The sequence below is a fragment of the Podarcis raffonei genome, chromosome 2, assembly GCF_027172205.1.
Source record: "Podarcis raffonei isolate rPodRaf1 chromosome 2, rPodRaf1.pri, whole genome shotgun sequence".
NCBI lineage: Eukaryota > Metazoa > Chordata > Lepidosauria > Squamata > Lacertidae > Podarcis > Podarcis raffonei.
Window position 1 is genome coordinate 62,809,843 of NC_070603.1, and position 21,777 is coordinate 62,831,619.

At 41.1% G+C, this 21,777-nt stretch overlaps 2 protein-coding genes across 5 annotated transcripts in view; one reads left to right on the forward strand and one right to left on the reverse strand.

Moving 5' to 3' along the window:
- LOC128407942 (transmembrane protein 200C-like) overlaps window positions 1-21,777 on the forward strand; it is a 31,340-nt gene continuing 9,563 nt past the window's right edge. The window contains exons 1-2 of one of the 2 annotated variants that reach the window (XM_053376998.1): window positions 1-617; window positions 18,660-21,005. In XM_053376998.1, coding sequence (XP_053232973.1) covers window positions 1-617; window positions 18,660-18,873 — 831 coding nt within the window. In that variant the 3' untranslated portion in view covers window positions 18,874-21,005. Of the gene's footprint in view, window positions 618-784; window positions 1,502-18,659; window positions 21,006-21,777 lie in introns of those variants that run through there. The other variant, XR_008328935.1, reaches the window with a different exon arrangement.
- FLT4 (fms related receptor tyrosine kinase 4) overlaps window positions 15,881-21,777 on the reverse strand; it is an 84,305-nt gene continuing 78,408 nt past the window's right edge. For 2 of the 3 annotated variants that reach the window (XM_053376960.1, XM_053376962.1), the window contains 3 exons: window positions 20,778-20,898; window positions 19,803-19,888; window positions 15,881-18,090 (listed from right to left, as the gene is read on the reverse strand). In XM_053376960.1, coding sequence (XP_053232935.1) covers window positions 17,871-18,090; window positions 19,803-19,888; window positions 20,778-20,898 — 427 coding nt within the window. In that variant the 3' untranslated portion in view covers window positions 15,881-17,870. The remainder of the gene's footprint in view (window positions 18,091-19,802; window positions 19,889-20,777; window positions 20,899-21,777) is intronic. The other variant, XM_053376961.1, reaches the window with a different exon arrangement.

The window sequence follows — 21,777 nt, forward strand, 5'->3', positions numbered from 1 at the left end:
ATGGATGAAGGTAGGCAGAGAAGCGCAGGTGGCGGCGGTCGCTCCGGCGGGGCTTCGTATCTCCGGGGGCGGCCGCGGGGAAGGAGCGGCCGACAGTCTCGTCCGAGGGGGGGAAGCAGTCACTCAGCGTCGCCGCTCCGCCCGAGGGGCACAGAGAGACAGAAGGCGAACGGTGCCGCCGCCGCCGCTTCCAGGACAGCCTGCGGCTCGGCAAGGAGATCGCTTCGGCGCCGCTGCTTCGGCCGCCCCGGAGCCTTCGGCCCTCCTCAGGCTTGCTGTCGGGTCCCGAGGCGGAGCCCAGTTTCGCGCGCAGCCTCCACAGACCCTCCCCAGCCCCAGGCGGTCGACTGCGGCGGAGTCAGGAGCCGCGGAAGCTCCATGGAGGCCGACTCGGCTCCGGCCGCTTCGCGGGTCCCTCCTCTTCCTCTTCCCACCCCCACCCCCCTCGCTCAGTCCGGCCGCGCGACCAACAGCCGAAAGGGAGCTCGCGGCGCCAGCAGCCCCACCCACCGAGCAACCGTCAAGCCTTTCCCTTTCCCCCCTCAGCTTGGAAACAACGGCAGCCGGCAGCGCCCGGGCGGGTTCTTACGGCCGAACCACCAACTGCAACCTGCCGGGTAGTTTCTCGCGCCGCGTGCGCAGGCGCACTGCGCCAACCCGTTGCTCGCCCTCGTCCTCTCTCCCTCCTCCCCCCACGCACCGCCACGAGGAGGTGGGAGGGAACTCGAGTGAAAAGTCACACCCACTCCTAGGGGAGGGTGCGCGAGCGTTACTGTCAGGGACTGAGGCAGCGGAGGCGGGGCTAGTTTAAAAATAGTTGGGTTGCGCAGGATGCTGAGGGAGAGGCGGCAGCGCGGACGCTGTTCTTGGGGACCTAAAAGGTCGAAAAGGGAAACGGCAGCCAGGCTCAGGGACAGCTGTGCCTGCGAACCAGCTCCACATCTATATGTATCTTCCTTATATTGCTTTACTGCAACCCCTCCCCCCTCCACGCACTCATTGGACACTGAGGCAGGACTGGCGTGCGTGTGTGCTCCCAACAGAAACTGACCCTTTCTCCTCCGCCGTTACCTGTAGATCGAAGCTCAGTGTTATTATTATGTCCTCTTCCGAGGGAGCAAAAGCAGGGCAGCAACACCCGTCATGTCCCCCTCAAGCAAATCACTCCTTCGCTCAGTCCGTTTACCTCACACCGGCCATTCCATTTCCCAGCCATAAGCCCCCTTTTCCTTCCCGCATTATGCTGTGCCTTCCACACGTTGACATAATAGTTAACGACACTCCACTCCTCCCCATCATTTTAGGAGGAAATTGCCTCACAAATTCACTTCTCTGATGAGAGCTAGAAATCCCCTCAGCCTTCGCGCAACCCACATTTCTCTGGGACCCAAGTCCCCTCAAGTCCGCATAATTCACCTTGCCTTGCTCCGGTGGAAGGGCCAAAATCAGTGCTAAAGCTGCACATTCAGAAGGTCCTGGGTCCAGCCTCTTTCATCTCCAGGTAAGGCTGGGAAATATTCCTTTCTGAAACCCTGCAAAGATTTTGCCGGTTGGTGTAGACCAGGAATACATGCCAGAGGTCGGTGAAGCCTGAGATCCCTCTTACATAGACACACAGCTTTCCCCCAATCCTTCTTTCTCACGCACGGGCTAAGCAGTGTGTGTGTGTTGGGGTCTCATGAGGATCATTTGCCTGGGCGTCAAGATTTCTTCTGCAGCTCCTTCTGATATGCCTATGCATTAAGTTGTTGGTGAGTGCCTTGTGTAAGCACGTCTCTTCTGGCTCCTTTTTAATAAGTTAAAACCTCATATGCCAAGTTACATTTCATTGGGGTTAAATGTGGCTTAAGCCATATCCTGATAGAAGAGAAACTTTTTGTCCCACTGGCAATATGCTGGCCAGACAGTGGATTCACAAAAATGTCAAGCTACAGAAGCTGCCTATTTACCCTCTGCCAGTCTATAGCACCTCCTGCTCTGTCCCTCTTGATTCAAAGGGAAGAGCCTGGACTGTATCACCAGCTGCCAAAACCAGAAGAGACTTCCTGACATATGCCAAATATATCCTTAATTATATTGTACCTTTATGTGGGTTTTAACTGGAACCTGGTGTGAGAGCCAATCCTGACTGAAAAGCAGTACATAAATAAGTTAATATTATGTAGTGCAATCCCATGTATTTTGCTTAGAAGGGACTCTTATCTAGTTACTTAGGAGTAATACAATTAAACACAGCATAATCTACTTATGAGTAAATGCACTTAGAATTGCACTGTGATTCATTTTACTAAATATAAACATCCCATTCTTCTTATACCTTGTATCATCAACCAGCTTTTCCTCTCTTGGTGCTTAGTAGTCCTTCATTGTGACTACTGTATTGAGAGTGTGGAGAATGAACACATTTACTTCACAGCAGAAGAATGGGCTTAGCATGTGTTTCATCTACATCCACACGTTTCATACATACAGAATACTCATTTGGCTATTATGGGTGCACATTTTTCAATGTTGGGGTTAAAGATTCATCTCCATCTTGGTCATACACCGATCAATATTTCATAGATGAAGATCAGGGTATCACTGGGGTGGGGGAAGACTTGTGGCTGTCACCTGTGCTGGCAATAAAAGGGGAGAGGCTACGGAATTTGTCCATGCTGTAGCACAGTTTTTGTTAAGAGTTTTAATCAGCCTTCTACAACTTATTTAAAAATATTTATAGGCTGCCTTTATGACTAAAATCCTCTCCAAGTGGCTTACACAACAACACATAAAAACATTTCCTGAAAATATTAAAACAGAATACAATACTAAAACTTCCAATAAAGCTCACAACATTAATAAAAGCCATAATAATAAATACACATGCATCCCAGGAATAAAACATAATTTGCAGAAGTGCAATGGCAGCATAAGGTATCACTCATAAATAAGCCACTGAGACTAAGCGGGTTGTCAAGGCCTTTCTGAAGACCTAATAATAATAATAATAATTTTTTATTTATAAACAGTACCAACTGTATAGCAGCCAGCTGGCAGTGAATTCTGGAGTCATGGGCTATCACGGAGAAAGCCCTCCACATTGTGCCCACCATCTTGGTGGCATGCAAGTGAGAATGACCTCAGTTGTTGGCCATAACGTGAAAAGATTGGTATTAGTGAACTTGGTCCTTCAAATTACTTGGATCCAATCCGTCTAAGGTTTTAAAAGTTAAATTGGCAAATTGGGCTTGGAAAGCACACCAGCAACCAGTGCAAGTGGCACAATAATGGTGTCCTATGACGCAAATACTAGCACCCATCAGGATTCATGTGGCTACATTCTGAACTAGTTAAAAGTTTCTGAGTCATGTTAAAGGCAGTCCCCCAACCCCCCCCTCACATTTCAATAGTCAAGCCTAGCTTGCCTGTGAGAAGGGCATGGGTTACTGTCTGAACTTTCCAGAGAAGGTTGCAGTTGGTGCACCAGCAGATGCACCATATACATAAATAATACCACCACATGTAACAATGGTAAAGTAGTTGTAATTTTGTTCATCAATATGGAACATCCCATTCATGTGAATCTATCTTGAGATTAGTATCTAAGGTCTTGCCTTGGCCCTGCCATTATCAGAAATACTAGAAACAGGGTCCTCTCAGGGGTGGCTCCCTGACTGTGTATCTCACTACCTAGTGAGATTTGCCAGCCCCCTCACTCACAGACTTTAGGTATGTGCTAAAGACTAGCCTGAGTCTGAAGGCCTTTTAACTGTCATATTGGACTCCTGTTTTATATAGCTGTTGGGTTCTTGTTTTTTGTATTGCTTGCTATATTTAATTGGTTTTAACTTGTATTTATTCCAATTTATTCTTTTAAATTGCTTTCTGAAGGCTTTTTGCTCTGAAAAGTGGGTACACAGATAAATAAAATAAATATGCATGAAACCACTCCGGATCACTTTTTATGTCCTCAGAAATGGATGCCACAAAAAATCCAAAAAGAAAACTCAGAAGCAACCTTCCATCTAACATTTATGATGGTTAAATGCACTGTTTTATTTTTTATTTTTAGTATTTGTTGCAGAAAATATTTGTGTTTTGAAGCAAATAACCACCTGTCTGCTCTGCAGAGACATGTCCTGCCTAGTTATTTTGTTAGCAGCAATGGAAAGCCCCACATTGAGAGCAATTATTAATCTTTAGCAGTGTGGTTAAATGTTTCCTTTTGGAGAAGCTAATGTGTTTGTTGTGAATGATACACTTGATCACCAGTGTGAGGAATCTAGAAGCAAATTGCATTGTGCTAGTTTAATTTTTCCTTTAATGAGGGCCAAGTTTCCCTCCTCTTCTTGGGTGGCTTTCAACAAATGCAGTATGCATTGTGCGTGCTTGTGAGAGCAAACATTGACCCACAAAACCCACTAAAGGCAGATAACTTGTGGATCTGTAAAATCCTCAGAGATGTCATTTATGAAAAGCTCTATAGAAATGTCAATATAATACAGGAAATGTTTTTGAAGTGGTAGCTGAATGTTCTGCTTTCACATCACATCTCTCCCCCCCCCCACCCCGTGCTTGGGAAATGCAAGGTGATGAACCACAGTGGGTCCACTAATGGCCTTTTAAGCATTCTGCAAAAACTCCTCATCCTGTACTCAGGGGACTATGCAGCAACAAAAATGACAAATATTCACATTTCACTAGTGTCCTTCACAAGAAATATTTACTGTGTCTAACCGTGGGCAGATTGCTTGACAATGTTTAATGTTTTCCATGCGTCTTTGCTATTGAAAATAATACACTTATTATTTTAACAGAAAAAATGGGTTCCTGTATTTGTTCTGTCACAGGAATCAGGAGACAGCTCTGGGGGAAAACAGCTTGCATTTTATAGCAAAATTAGAACAACCTTATTAGTTCACGTCTAGCCCACTTACATTTGCTTTTACTTGAAGCTATAAGAAAATAATAGAGCTATAATGAACCGATCCATTTTCTATCGTTGTACTACATTCTATAATGAGTGTTTGTTACTGTACATTCCATCTTGTATCTGAATTCACACAGATGACTGTGACCAGCTGCAATGCCTAGCAGATCTTGCTAGATCCCTCTGACTACAATGAAGATTTTTATACCTGTTACATAGTATAGGTGGTCAGACTCTTGGTCCATCTAGCCTATTGCTGAGTATTCTGTCTGGGAAAAGTTATTTCATATCCCAGAAAGAGATTTTCCCCATCACATTATTTATTTATTTTTCATCTGGAGGTGCCAGGGGTTTAACCTAGGCTCTTCCACATGCAAATCATGTCTTTTATAACTGATGTGTGGTGCCACCCAGTAGCAGAAAGGCACAGAAACAGGCCTAGCGAAAATTATTCTGCTGTTTGGAATCAGTCCTGTGCACATGGCACAGTTTGATTCCTTAGCTCCACATCTGTTCTGCATATAGATGGGCATCCATGATGTTTGATGTGAAGATAATGTAGACTTGGCTGAGCTATCTGCACATTTGTGTTAAGAAACGTACCATTAACAATAATTAAATAAGCACGTGAAATCTCTCCTGCCAGTCTTTTCTGATTTTTCATTGCCTTTACACTCCTTTTCAGTATACAGGCATGCTTTTTTCCAGGATACTGTACTCCATTACCTATCAGCAAACCAGGAAAATAAAGCCAGGATCACATCCTCACTTGTTTTCTTGGTTTGCTGACATTTAGACAGAGTTCACTGGTTTGGACATAGCAGGAAACTTTGACTTAATACATATAGACTTTTCATACCAAAGAACCCAATGCACAGTTGGAGGAGTGGAGAAGCAGAGGAGAAGCATTCATTCCTGATGCTTGTTCCTGGCTTCATAAACCATGGCTTATGGCGCTGGAAAGGCTCAAACTGTGCAAATAAAAAAGGGTTACAAAACTACAATCCAGAAGGGGAAATTGCAAAATATCACCTATGCCTCAGGCACCAGAACAAAAGTACTAGTTATACAGAAAATGCCTTGCTGTTCCACTATGATTGCTCAGAACTGGTCTTGTGCTTTCATTGCTGTAGAGAAATTTCACAGTTCTACAGTGAATAATATCTCCCAATCTAGTGCAACTTTATTGACAGCTCAGCTGTACTGTAAAGTATCACTGCATCAGTGGAGTTGACAGTGTTCACTTTTATGCAAAGCAGAAAATACTTGGGAAGAATGCTGCTTTTCTAAATGTGTAAATGTCACGGTAGCACCTTGTGTCCCTCATGCAAGCAGTAACACCAGACCTAAAATCAGCAGCAAAAGCTGCCTGCTTGTCTCCTTGAAATTCCTTCCTATGCAGAATTTATGAAATCTGTCTATAATATCAGCAACAGAGGATAGAATAGCATCAGAGGTGAATATAGAGCTTATGAATATCTAGAGCAGGGATGTAACGAATATCACAACAGTTTATATAACAAGTTTTCATTGCATTTGGTTCTGCTGGGTGACAGCTAAAGTTTTAGAAATGTTTTGGAGATGTAGATTTTGTTTTGTGCTACGTAAATCTCTGAATAGCAGGATGTTCCAGGGAAATCTTATTCTATAGAGCAGTTTTCGTTTGGCTAAAGTAACACTAGAGACTTAGTGTGGCATTTGTAATAAACTGCCTATTTACAAATGTACAAACTGAGCAGGCAGGAAACCCAAGCAAGTGGACAAAATTCTAGCCTCATCCCAGCACACTATTAAAGATCAATTTTACTGGTTGGCACCATTTTGTAACCTTTTGTAACCAATTTGCATTATCCATGGATTGGGTCAGGTTCAGAAGATTTGAGCAAATACAGCCTCGCTCCAAGAAGGTGTGTCTACCTACATTAGACTAAATAAAGGGCAAAAAGACTGATAGTAGTGACTAGCCAGTAAGGAAATACTGTATTTACTCAAAGGTAATGCACATCTTTTTTGGCCAAATTAACATTGCGAAAATTAGGGTGCACATTAGATTTGATGGCGCATATTACCTTTGGCAGCAAATACTTTTTTGGTTTCAAGGTTTTGAAAATTGAGGTGCGCATTAGATTCAATGGCACGTTAGATTCGCGTAAATACAGTACATACTGTTCACTATCTACTATCAAACAATTAGAACCTAGAAAGAAAGCTTTAGCTCTTTACTTAGCCCAACAGCACAACTTAGCTGTAACACTATTATTTACAGCAAGTGGAAGCTGCAAAAATGTTGCTCTCCAGTGCTCCAGCCAGTTAGTCACCTATGCTCCTTTCCAGCATACTCCATTCCATACTCCACTCTCCCTGGTCTTTTACCAACCCTACCAACCCCCCCCCAACAAAAAAAAACCAACGTACACAAAAATTTGGAATGAAGAGTGATTTTAAATGCACTAAATAATAACAGTATTCTGTGGAGCATAGGAAGTTGCCTTCTACCAAGTCAGACCATTGGTCTGTTTAGCTCAGTATTGTTTACACTGACTGGAAGCAGCTGGCTAGGGTTTCAGGCAGGGGACATTCCCAGCCCTACCTGGAGATGCCAGTGAATAAAACTGGGACCATCCATATGCAAAACAGATACTCAGCCACTGAGCTACAGCCCTTTGCTGTGACCATCGAGCATGATCTCAACCCCTTGGGGATTGGGGTTGGTTGGTCTCAATAGTTTGTTTTCTTTTTGTTCCTTTGTAATCCTCCTGGTTCTCCCTCCCTCTTGCTTTCCAGCAGCTCTGTTTTGGCTACAATCCTAATGGCACTCACAGCTTTTTAATATAATTCTTCAATGTGCTTATGTACACAGATGGGGCTATATTTGTATGAAGTAAATAATTCTACGACTATTTTGTTTCAAATGAGTCAAAGCACCTTATCAAGTCAGTCCAGCCATTCATTAAGAAATCAAAATGAGAAACAGGTACAAAAACACTGGGTGCATTCATACAACAAACCAGACAACTTGACGTACTGCTATTATTCAGAAGTAAATCTGCAGCACAGCTATATACAAAAGCACAAACACTCCTGCATGGGCAAAGAGAAATGAAAGTAAATCTTCCAATGGGAAATATTTTCATATACAGTACAATAGCATCTTGTGTGCAATTAACTTGTGCGATCTCAACCTTGTATGGTTGAAAACTGGCTGGTTGAAATCGCACAAATTAATTGTACACAAGGTGAAGAGCTTAAAAGCTCCTTTTGTGTTGAGTTTTCCTGGTGGAAAGAGCTTTTAAGCTTGCATACTAGGTTCTGGGATGTTCTTGCTGGAACTTGGAACATCTCAGAGCTGGCACAAAAGCATCCTAGAGTCCACTAAGTAAGACAGAGAGCTTTTAAGCTTGGAAGGTACAGGTGGTTGCCTGGAAGTAGTTCAGAACTACATGAGTTTGCATATACTCACCATCCTTGGAACATAACCCCCCCCCCCATGCACAATTGTACTGTCTTTCTAATCAGGCAAAGCAGCATTCATTAGTGTTTATTACATTATGTACTTTAATTGGTGAACAAACTAAAGTCCTTAGGAAACAAAACACACAAATCAGTGGCAGATCTATTGACAGAATAAAAGGAGCTGAACTCTTCTTGACCCTTCCGTCCTTTAATATCTTAAATCCCACCACACATACTTTATTCTTAGACCCCTTCTCTCTTCATACTAGGGCAGACCCCAGTCTCTTGGATCCAGTTTCTTCTATGTTGTCTTCTTCCACCTGCCTCTCTACTTTTCCCCAGGTACAGCTTTTATTTCCATTAAGTCCTTGTCATCCAAGATTCTCTCTGTAATCATCTTTTCTGTAGCTTGCATGAGCTCAGATTCTCTATGCCTCATCCCTAGTATCGTTTTCACTAGAGGGACAGGAGTGCGCCTAAATGCCCAGACATCAGAACACTAGGACATTCGGCAGAAATTAAATGACTCCACAATATTTTCTTTTGAAGAAGCATTATAATTCCTCTAAGCTTTATGAACAGATATGATTAGTGGATAGTTCTTAATGAAAAGTAGAAAGGTATATAGGCCATAATAGGTTTTCCTTGATGCTAAGGATAAAGAGAAAATGAGGTCTATAGCATTTAAAGATTTGTTTGGGAATACAGTAAATGTAAAATAAAAAAATAAACCAAGCGTGCCTCATGTACTTTCCATTTACTGACAATCTAACAGATAGCTTTAAGATTTTTTTTTTTACTAAGAAATCCACATATCTGACACTTGCTGACAAGCAATAATGTGCTGTGCATGAGGCTCTGTGTAGAAATAGCTGCTAAATAGACAGCTATGATTCTTATTAATATATATGCTGCGTATATTCCAAAATAGTTCCTAAGTGTTTTACAACAATAAAATCAATACATCATTAAAACACACAATAACAATTCAATTGTGCCCAAAACATCCTTAATTAAAATATGCAATAAAACAAACAATTAAAAAACTGTTTTTAAAGCAGTTTTAAAAACCAAAACACAGTTGAAACCATCAAACCAGAAGTTCAGTTCAGGGGAATGCTTGCCTAAACAGATGTGTCTTCAGGAGCTGGCAGAATGCCAATACTGATGGGGTCTCTTATATATCAGCAGGGAGGCATTCCACAACATTGCTGCTGCCAGTGAAAAAGCCCATGTTACCACAAGCCTGTAATTATTGCAAAACTAAATTAGTTCCTTTAGCTGATCTTACTGCCCTTGCTAGGCAGTGAATAATAATACTTTTTTCAGTTAACCTGGTCAGCTTATTTAGATTTTGTATGTAAGTATCTATCAAATTGACACTTTCTGAAACAAGATGCAAACCAAAGCACAGCTTCAAAATTCACTCATCCAAATTTAGCATTGTATTTTGCCAACTAATATTTACAAAAATGCATGTATTAGGAGAAATTACTTGCACAAATGTGTACATTACTGAAAACTGTATACAATTGTTTATTAGGAGAAATTCACACTAAAATGCTGGTGAATTTTCAAAATTTTCAACAAATTGCTGCAAAATGTGGAGAACTGGGTTTAAGATTGGAAAAATGAGAATCCGAGATGTGAAATAGACAGATTCTTCCATCCCTACTCTGGACCAGCTGCAAGGAAAGCCCAACAAAGCTTGCATTACAATAGTCCAGACAATTTACCAATATATATGCCACAGTGAACACATTACCCATGCCCAGGAAAGCTTTGCTACCTTAGCTCACCTGCTGGAAGGACAAATGGTACGTGTTGGATTGAATTATCACACCCCAAACTGGTGGATGCTTCAGTCAAAAGTGACAGAGCGCAAATGACTCTAGCATTCAGAACTGTGTGTTGGATTAAAGGTCTCACATTACCCTTTTGCATATGCAGGTGACCCAGTCCAGAAGTAGTTTGCTCACCCCCACCAACATCACTACACTGAATACATCTATGTCAGTTGTTTGTGTGTGCACAAACATTTTCAGCACAGGTGTGTGTAGCAAAATGCTTACTTCATCATCGCTTAGGTTTTCTGAACAAGAACAGCCATATTCTGGGGTATATTTTATGGCTTATTTTTTTTAAGCTGGTAAGTACATGAGTTAAGTCATTAAAGTTTAGTGTGGGACAGTTACTGGTCCAGATGTGTGTCTAGTAAAAACAACAACTGATTTGCAAGTTTCAGAGTCATTTGCTGATTGTAATACTGATCAGTCACTAAAGCCATCTTGTGTCTGTCACACACAAAAGCACACCCTTGTACTCTTCATAAATTAATTTGGAATAAGCACTGCCCATTATGTTCAAAGCTATGAAGGACATACAGTCGTACCTTGGTTTGCGAACACCTTGCAACTCGAACATTTTGGCTCCTGGACACCGCAAACCCGGAAGTGAGTGTTCCAGTTTGCGAACATTCTTTGGAACCCAAATGTCCAGCACGGCTTACGTAGCTTCTGATTGAGTGCAGGAAGCTCCTGCAGCCAATCGGAAGCTGCGCCTTGGTTTCCGAACATTTTCAGAAGTTGAACGGACTTCTGGAATGGATTCCGTTCGAGAAACAAGGTATGACTATAATACTAACCCCATGTATCTGGAGGTAAGCCCCACTGAATTCATTACAGCTTCTGAGATGACAGTTAGGATTGCGCGACTACTTCTCAGTAGACACATGCAGGATTACACTACAAATGGATTATCAACAATATGCTTTGAGAGGATAGAAGGCATCCATACTGTTTAACAGGTCTGATTGGAAGAACAATAACCAGGGTTTTATAGCCCTAATCAAACCAGTCAAAGAATAGTAATAAATGCTACTCTTTCACCAGCTTTAAGTGTGCTAACAGTAAATCATACATATTAATTAATATTAATATGTTTGGTTGGTTTTAGCCCATTGCAGGTAATCAATCAGTGTTTAGAATTCACAAGCAGTCTAACATTCACATTCTACACTAGCTGCAACCTCCAGATCACAAGGGGAGACCTACCTAGAGTGCATTGCAGTAATTCCATCTTGTTATTACCAATGCCTGGGCTGCTGTGGTCTAGAAACAGTTGCAGTTGTGACACCAGCCACAGCTGGTTGAAGGCACTCTTAGCCACACAGGCCACCTGACCTTCCAGTGACAAAGCAAGATTCAGGAGCACATGCAATGTAGCTGCTCCTTCGTGGTATAGTCCCATCTAGGGCAGGCAGTTGACTGACCTCCTGGATCCAGAAGTCATTCACACACAGAGCCTCCATCTTGCCATGATTCAGACTCAGCTTATTAGCCCCCATCAGACACTGGGCCAGGGCTTGCACAGCCACTCCTGATTACAGAGAAGTAAAGCTGACTGTCATCAGTGTACTGATGAGACACAGGGGGCCGAGACTCCGAGCTGTCATGATTTGTTTTAAAATAAGCCTCCAGCCCTTTTAAGGAGTGTTATGAAGCAAATCCTGTAGACACTGTTCTAATCAATTCCATTGTGAGAAATGAGCCTTCTCCCACCTTTCAGTGTTTGTAGATAATTAGTGAAGCCAGAGTTAGACTGATGAGTGTTCTAGAGAAAATTAAAGTCATATACTCACCAGGGAAGATCAAAATAGCTTCAATATGAAGATGGAGAAAGGACTTTCTGGCTTATTTTGAAGCCGTTTTGAGATCATCCTGGTGAGTCTATGACTTAATTTATCTCTACATTCAGACAATGGAAAAGAAATCTCATTTCATCTTTCTAATTCAGGTCCAACTTAATGAGAAGCTTCCCCCCCCCACTAAGTGTGAAAACATTCTTAAAAACCTTGTGAATATATATAGTTACTAAATTCGTATTAAAGGTGTGGCATTATGAGGGGATCCTCAGCAAAACCTGTCCTGCTTCCTTAGCCTAGTTTGAGCTGAACATGCACTTCAGAAGGCAATAAAGGATTTGCCAAGGAATGCAAGTGGTAGAGGACCCAACAACATTCTGGAGAATGCTTGGCAACTTTTGTCCACAAACCCATGACTGTCATAAGGCTTCCTCTTACTGCAATAGTTCCTGTTTATAAAAGTGTAGAATTGCTGTATCAAAATTAACACAGCAGCAGTAAAACAAAGTACATTCTGGAACTGTGCTTGGAATTCTATTAAGTGCTATGGAAATATGGATTTTCTTTAAATTCACATACATCTGGTTACATTATGTATGATATGGGGAAGTGCATCCAGTCCATTTTACAGACTGGAAAATGAGACTAGAGAAGAATCCCAAATCACACAGGGTATCTTTGACACCAAAGAGGCCCAACAAAGATCTTGCAAGTTATAGATAACCACTCTATAAATAGCTCATCCTTCTCCCTCTCAAATGTGAATTTGGAGCCTAAGAAACAATTCTTGATTCTTACCAGCCAATTTCAATTAACTCCAGAAGTATTTTTTCCACACAGGGGACTTTTCATACATCTTAATTGATTAAAAATGTATATTACTCCATACAGACAACAGATGCATTTCTACAGTGCCTTTAAGAGGTTACAGTAGTGGCAGAAGATCCAACAGAAAAGAGGTTACTTTTCTGCGGTTTTGTCCTGCAATAGTCCTGTAATTTCGAAGTGCCTTTCTATATATTCATGCTATTTAAGATCTAGAGTCTGCATTAAAATTAGACACTTGCCCATACCGAGGGCAAACTGATTCTTTCTCAGAGTTTCTCAAAACACTGCAAATCTATTCAAGGGAAATGGGAATCAGATGAATACTACCCAGACTTTTAATGCTTCCACTTAGTGAAAACTAGAAAGAGATATATTGTAGAATGCAGTAGTGGTAAGGAAGCTGTGGTCCTCCAGATGCTGTTGGAGTCCAACTCCCATCAATTCCAGTCAGCATGGTCAGTGATTTGGGATGATGGTAGTTGCAGTCCAGCTATATCTGGAGGTGCACAGGTCCCTCACCCTTGTTGCAGAAGAAACTTGAGGCTGCAGCTTCAAATAAACAAGACATATCCAGCATGCAAGCAGCTTGTATAATCTGCCTTACAGACAAGTATGGTCCCTGATCCAATCAGAGTGTTGGGAGTTTCATTCAGGAGTAGAAGTGTTGTCCTGTGCCAGATCTTTCCAACAGATATGTTCTTTTAAAGAATGACTCAGTCAGAATCAGACTTTCACAGCCATTTTTATCAGAGAATGGGGAAGTGAGACTAACCCTTGCATCCGGAAGATAGCATATGCTTTAAAATGCTCTTTGAAACAACAGAATAGTGGACAAAGAAAAGTTGAATGCTTTATTTTGCAAGTCTGTATTTGCTTTTATGTCCTAGAATACTGCCCCACCACCATTCTTTCTGTTATCCATTTATATTTCCAGTTTTGCAGTAATTGTGCTTATGCAGCTGGTGTCCTGAACAGAGAAACTGAGAAACAAGAGTTTTTTCTTTGGAGATGTAAAATCTGCACACTTTGTGGATGTTTTGAATTACAAATTTAGGAAGACAACAGTACCATTAAAAGACCATGGTGAATTGGGGTGCATCAATCACTTTACCCATCAAATAACATCAGGAGAAGTAACATATTAAAAGTAATAGGCAAGTAGTAGTGAAAGTGCTCAGAACAAGATAAAATAACAAGGATGATGAGGAGCTCCAAATAGTTGCTTCCCCAAAATTGTGTAATTATTTGGGAATTCCTCTCTGGGGACAATCTGTTTATATTGCCTACTCTTTATCGTGAGCATCAAGAAATCGTAAAGAAACTGCTATTTCACAACAGGGAAGAACTGACCATGTCCTGAGGCACTTGGTTATTTGACCTAGCATGAGCAAATTGCCCCTCCATACTCACGGAGATATCTATAATTGGTTTTCATTTTTTTCTATTTTAAAAAAAAACCCAGTTTACAATTATTGGTGCATTAATGGGATAATACCTTCCTCTGTAGAATTGATATGGCCTTCTACCAGTGCAGTTTGCTTAATGCTTTACAGAGTTTGCTACTACATTGGTAAACATTTCTTTAAATGCTTTATTTAAGCAATTGAAGCCATGTAAAATTCAGCATATAAACACAGAGGCGTATCAAGGATCCCTTGCACTCTTGGCAAGGAGCTGTATTGGTGCCCCCCCATCACTTTACCACAATACCATATTAGAAATTCCTACATTTTACACAACCAAGTACCCGAAGCATCCGGAGTGAGAGTGAGGTGAAGAGGAAGGGTGGAAAAAAATGCATGCCTTTCTGTTGCGGTGTGAGAAAAACGGGAAGCTTCTCCTACATTTGAGCTCGCCGCAATAGCAGTGTCGTGTTGTCCTTGATTTCGCAAACCCCTAATTACACCTCTGGGTAAACAGGAATATGACCAAATACAAAAGAGAAAAAAGATGATAGTTTTTAAAATAAGTTATTTTAATGAAATGGAAGTACTACTGCTAGTTTAGTATTGCAAGAGAATAAAACTGGAAGTGGAATCTAGAATGTGGCTTCTTCACACATTAACACTGAGGGCTGCTTTCCTTGTGACATTTTAATCCTGTGAGAGGTGGATGCACACACCCCTCCAGATACACTATATGATTGGCCACTGTGAGAGGAGGATGCTGGACTAGATGGGCCTTTGGCATCACCCAACAGGGTTTTTCTTATGTAAACACTGCAGGAACAATGTCACATTTCAAAACGCTCCAATTCCTGGATGCTGTATAGCTGCACCCCAAAATCACTTAATCGAGAGTTCTTCCCCCGTTAAAGATCCACCAATGCCTATAACAATACTACAGGATGAGCAAGTCACATATTGATGCTCATAGAACACTAAACTTGTTATGGTTCCACACTGTCCCTTATCTTTTTATACTAGGTATTAAGACTAAGGGCTCACTGTTTTTGAGTGGAATTCAATCACATACTGGAAAATTCAGGTTGCAGAATTACAGCTGATTTTGAAGTACTGTGCAACAACCTGCTCCCCCACCCCCATAGATTTTTTGCAGTAAGGGAAGTGCCAGGAAGTATGGGATAACACTTGCTTTGATGCAAGGTCATCTAACCTTCCTGCAAAGAAATGAGAATGAATGCTCAATGAACAGGTTGTTTGGTCCTAAGGCACCTGCAACATGATCTTTCAGCTTTCCTGTAATCTGGAACACTTGATTAGATTAGATTTACAGCTTTGCATGTGTATCTACGTTGCTCAAGGCAGGGGGACTTCATCTGCATCTTGGTAGTGATTCAGTGCACTAAAAGTACAACTGAAATGGGTCCAGTTTGTGAAGTTCTCAGCTGTTCAGGTCAATGGGATTCTGCTAACAGAAAAAAGGAAGGAAATATTCCATGTAGAATTGTGTTTTCCATTTGTACACCATTTATATATCTCTTTGAGCCCCCCTCCCCCTTTCTACAGAATATATAATACACACTGAGGCAAGAGACTTTCATCCCTTCCACACCTGATAATAACTAAACCACAACTGTATACTTATGTAGATAGGAAATGTAATAAAAAAGGGACAAGACATTGAGTGCACTCATAAAGATACAAATGAATGTAGAAAAGGCATGAACAATGATAATTACAAATGTATAAATGCATAAAGCCCTCTTATGGAGGAATATATATAATCTGGATGGGGGGAAACATATGCCCAATATGAAAAAAATAAAATAAGCTAAACCAAAACTATCAGTTCTATAAACAGAAGCCTGGCCTGCAAGCAGAAATTCTTTCACATGGAGACACAATTGAGAGTGGGAGCCTCTGACACTGTACAGAATTACAAAGTGAAGTTCACAAGCTGGTCAAAAGCCATTTCATAAGGCTTTCACAGACATTTTCCTATGGCAGCGTCCTTCAGAATTAGAGCTGGGAGGGAAAGGCTCGTAGGCTATGCAAGGGAACAACTACACAAACAAGTTCAGATTGACTCTATACTTATTTCTCATTTATGTAAAAAACAAAACCTCATTGATGCAATGGTTTACAATTAGAAGATGGAAAACTATGCTAAGGACTGTGTCAGGGAAGAATGCGAATGTGTGTATATGTTTAGTAATATCCTCAAATTCCAGACTCAGGGCTGGGCTCAGCTAACCAGATCCACCAGTGGAAGACTACACAAGGACTTCTGCTAGCGCAATGGGGCTTTCTTCCCTTCAGTGCCCCATATCCTCCCCCATTGGCTCAGGGATGAGGTGTCAGGAGAACCCCTGGAACCGTAGACAGCAAGAGGATAGGGTAGATTGTTTAATTAGGCAAGCAGAACAGCTTGCACTAACAAAATGACCTGCATTGTATTCCTCCTATTATAAATAATGCAAATTAGATACATTTGCAGAAATTTACTTTGTACTATTTATTCTAACATATGATATCTTGGGAAGAGGAAGTAAGGATGTAGGAATTGGGAGGTAGAGGAGAATAAGTAGAGGGACAGAGCTAAAAACACCAGTTAAGGGTTTCATTAGATTCTCTATTATTATAAGGTTGCATTCATTTCCACAAAGACAAAGTTCCACACTTTGCCATGGGATCATAAGGGGCACTAAATTTTTGAAAATGATGGCTGCCAATAAAGAACATTTTATAGCTGACCAGTGATTCAGGGGTGGGGTGGGAGATGACTGAACACATAAATGGGTTCCAAGTCTGTACATGTCAGTAGAGAGTGAAGGAAATTAATTTCCACCTTGAACTAGTTAACACCAAATCCCCCACTGCGCAGAGATAAAGTGGTCCGATTGTACTAGAGCAGACAATAATGCCACCACAGACATGGGAATGGTGATGTGATAAAATCTATAATAGGCTTAGTGTCTAACATAAATGAAATATGTAACACCATACAAGAATTAAGTATGTAATATATAGTTCTGTACTGATGTGTCTATAGGGAATGTCTATATCTAGTGAAGCAGGACTCTTCAAGTCTGGAAATACTGCTGCTCCTCCATTGCCCAAATTCATTCATTTGCTTCTTCCCCCTCCCATGATAGCTGAGTTGAAACAAGAGTAGAAGCAAACAAGGCTGCATATCAGGAAGAAACTCAGCTAAGACACATCTATTTTTATCTGACCTGAAATGAAGCTTATTACGGCAAAGTATTTGAATGGAGGCTGAATACTGAGTGGAGGCTGCAGCTCTCTACACACATCCATCTGGTGGCAGAACAGTCCTGTTTCACCCAGGGAACTGCATCCAATATCTATTGAGGGTGGCAGGGCAGTGGGGGGCAAATACAGAATCAGATCAAGGAAGTGTGCTAGTGCCAAATGCAAGGACTATATCCCGCATCAAAATGCTTGGCATCTATCTTCACATCCAAGGAGTTCGCCATCTGTTCCACAGGAGTTTCCTACTGTGGATTCCTCAAGGATGAAGGGAAAGTGGGCTCCACTGAACAAATGTAGTGCTGCATAAGGGGCGAAGTGTAGTCTCTCAGCAGAGTGTCTCCACAATCTGTTCTTCCCTTCAGTATTGGTCTGAAAAGAATGAAGCATGGAGGAGGGAGGGACTGGCTCCCTCAGTGGGTGGAGTGCAGCTGCCTTCCTCCGACTGTTCTGACAGTTCCCCATATTCACTGTTGTAAAAAGTCTGGCCTCTGAGCTGGGACTGGTACGATGGCCGACACCTACCCCTCAGATCTGATTGATCCACTATTGATTCTGCATTTCGACTGGATCCTTTACTGCTGTTGGGGGTGGGGGAAGAAAGAAAGAGCAAGAGACAGGAAGTCAGTTCTTCTGAGTAAGAGATAGTATTTTAATTGACTGTCCAGGGAAAAAAAAGCTTCTTAGCATCAGAAAGTTCAGGGCAAGCACAGCTAGCCATTTAGCAGGTTGGTAATTCTACAAGATGTGTGAAGTTACATGATAGATGACTTCTGTGAACCGCCCTCAGACCTCCGGGTATAGGGCAGTATATAAAATGCATGCATGCATGCATGCATGCATGCATGCATAAATAAATAAATAAATAAATGCAGAGAGCATCTTTCCAATAAGTGAAGGTGGTGCACCAGAAATGAGATGCAAGAATGTAGTTTTTTGGTAAACCTTACTGCTGTCAGGAGCTTGATTTCATATAGGAAAACTGGATTCAGCTACTGGCAGATTATCCCTAAACAGACTTACTAGAGAGTAAGCCCCATTGAGCTTATAGGATTGCACTGTAATATCACTTCTTCAAAGTAGGGAGTTTCATTTTAAAAAAACCCAAATAACATGTATCTATGTATACTGATTTTCTTATTGCTTTTAGACCTCCCAGCGATGTACCTCATGCTCGCCTCCAAGGATTTAATTGTTCTTATCTGCCATTTCTATGGGAGGATTTGAACAAAGCCAGGAACCATATACGCCAGTTAAGTATCACCAATGGTTTTGAATATCAGCTGAGTTACACTTTGAGCTTTAATAAATCTTGTATTTTCTCTGTGATTCTTCCCTCCTTTGTCAGACTTCAGGAAGTCTGACTTTTCTCAGTAGTGGTTCTATTTCCACAGGTACAGATGCCTTTAGTGCTACTCTTACATGTTTTTAAAAAGGGTAGAGTATTGACATGGGCAGTGACATATCAGAAAAGTGAACCTATTGCAACTCAGCACATATTCATTATAATTATTACAGTGAATATCATGTTTGTCCCTATTTTTTGTTTATTTCAGTCAATTTTATGGTTAATGAAACATAACAGGATGTGTACACAGAACAAGTGCAATACTCCTGATAGTATGGCAAGTCAATTGGACTTCCCCTTGTAGCTTAGGAGCTCCCCATCTGGCAGCAGCCTAAGTCTCAATTATTTCAATGGGAGAGACAGATTAATTCTCTCCCTGAAATCAATGGAACCTAGCCTAGTTTTGTTCTATGTGTTCTAAAAGTAGCCATAAAATAGTTCCTTGATGGTTTGAGTTGTCATTTGATGTCATATCCACTGTCAAATGCATAACAACTACAGAAACATTTCACATTAGCTGGGGAAAGAATCACATTTTCCCAATGGCATTATATAGCAGTTTGAGCATTGGGAATATGTGACATTTCCACAAGAAAAGTGTTTTCTTGAAAGAACTGTACCTTTGCTGCTTGGTTGTCTGGAAAGCTCCTTGATTTCTTGCTATATTTCATGCCCGTGTAATATGCTTCCTCTCTTTATTTCCTTGCACAGAGTCAACTGACTCCACTCAAAAGCCATTAAGCTCAATCAACCCTTTTTGTTACAAATGCCATCAGGAATGCTGCCGCCAGCAGCAGGTTACAGGAGAATGGATGCGCTTGCATTTCTGTGCTCCCAGCACATTTACAGGAGGCTGCAGTGAGGTTTGCTGCAGAGGACACCGCTGGGTATTGTATGTTACTGAGGGCTGTGAGATATAGCGAGGAGAACTAAATAACCAAGTACCTGAATGCACTTTCTTTTCTGTGTCTATTTTCTATCCTCTCAAACTCCTCAGATGCCAAAACCATCCCACTGTCTGTCTGATTGTCCTGCAAGGGAGCAGAAAAAAAAAGTGTTAGAAGTGCCAGCCTTGTTGAGCAAGCATTCTGAATTTTTTTGTGCCAGGAACCTTTCCTCTGATGGATGGAGACGGAAAAGCAAATGTAGGGCAGGGAACAGCTGCAGATGATGAGCTGAGTGGAGCTTAACTCAGCCTTGTAAATATGCCTGTAAAACTTAGAAGCCTGTACAAATTTTTATAAGCATGTTATAGAGCATGTTGAATTTTTCAACTTTCAAAAATGAGGGGTGCTAAAAAATTGTAACACAACTTCGGAATTCAAAAGATCTTTTGGTTAAATTAATATAATTAAGTTTTGCTTGGTAAGTAAAATGTGTGCAAAATTGCATAAAATCATTAAAAATGATTGCCAAGTACTTCTAGTTATATTATATATTAGTATTTATTATCATTAGCTATTATTAGTTGCTGTTGTTTTGTTCTTGTTATGTTGCATTACCTGACAATTTTCAGAAGGTAAAATTTAAATTCTTTGGTTTTCTGAAAGCAGTGTATGTGCTTCTTCATCAGAAGTAGACTTACAAAACCAAATGTTGTCCAATCACAAAAATAATAGCAGATTTGAATTAACACACCCCACCACCATTAATACAGCAAATACCTTTAACTGGGATGTAGTTGCCTAAATATAATGAGGATGGGTAGTCCCTATATTCTATTTTTAGAAGAGTTTCCTCAATACACATCTAGCTTTCATGCCAACTGTAAATCATCGTGTTAGCAATTTGTGTGAATGTTGAAGTGTGGCAGAAAACACAGTTTAACTTGTCTTTAGACTGCAGTAATGGACAAATATACACTGAACTGTTTATTTTTCAATTTTTCCTTCTGTCTCACTACCACTTTGCTCCACTCACCGGATGTGCTTTATACATGGTTTGTGTCATAGGAAATTCTTCAAAAGTCTTTATTCTGGATGGACACCTTATCTGATTCCCACCAGTTAAACAGCCAGGGAAAGACACACAGTTATAATATCTGGGAAAGGACATAAAGTAAAGGGTGAATCAGAAAAGATACTGGTGGAACATACACATTAAATAAGGAAATCTTCACTTTGTGCTCTTCAGGTCAGCAATACTGGGTCAGTTAAGACATAAAATTCTGCAGAAAAAAGTAGCACAGTCTGAATGTGTTATTACCCTTTCCCCTTGCTCCTCAGGAAGTATGTTTAAGGCCTAAGTAGACATTGCACACAGATTTATGTAGCTTCAGGAAAGGAAAAGTAGCCTGGGAGAAGCCACTTTTCCCAGTCCTCAAGGATGAAAAGCAGGTTGAGGGCTGGTTTAGAATAGGAATATGGATGGCAGAGAAATTTTAAGAATCCCCCTCCCCCTGCCATTCTTCCACTGCTACACATATATTGCATAGAGTGCCTGGTTTAGCCCTTAGAATAACCTTGGTAAGTACAGCAGTGATTTAAATGTAGCAACATGAAGCAGGATTCACCAGCTGTCACTCGGGATGTTGATGCTTTGGGTGGAAATGACATGTCTCTCTTCCTATGCCACCCCCATAGCTACTGTCACTTTGCATCTCCAAGATGAAGACAAATATTGTGCATCAATGGCCTTCCATTTTTTAGTGCTTGGGGTACCCACCTTTTCCAGTCTAGCAAAAAGTATTTATTGTCCCACATGTATATTATCTGGACATGTATAGAGCAAATCTTGCTGTTTTATTATCAAGCAACAGATAAACTGTATTTTGGGGAGGGCAGGGGTCCAAGTCAAATGCGTAACATCCATGAGAAGTAGGTATGGCTGAAAATATTGTTTGTAGCCTAATGGTATAAAAATGTTTGATGTGAGATAATACTTTGTTCTAAGTTTGGCCAGCTCTCAGCTTGACTCTTCC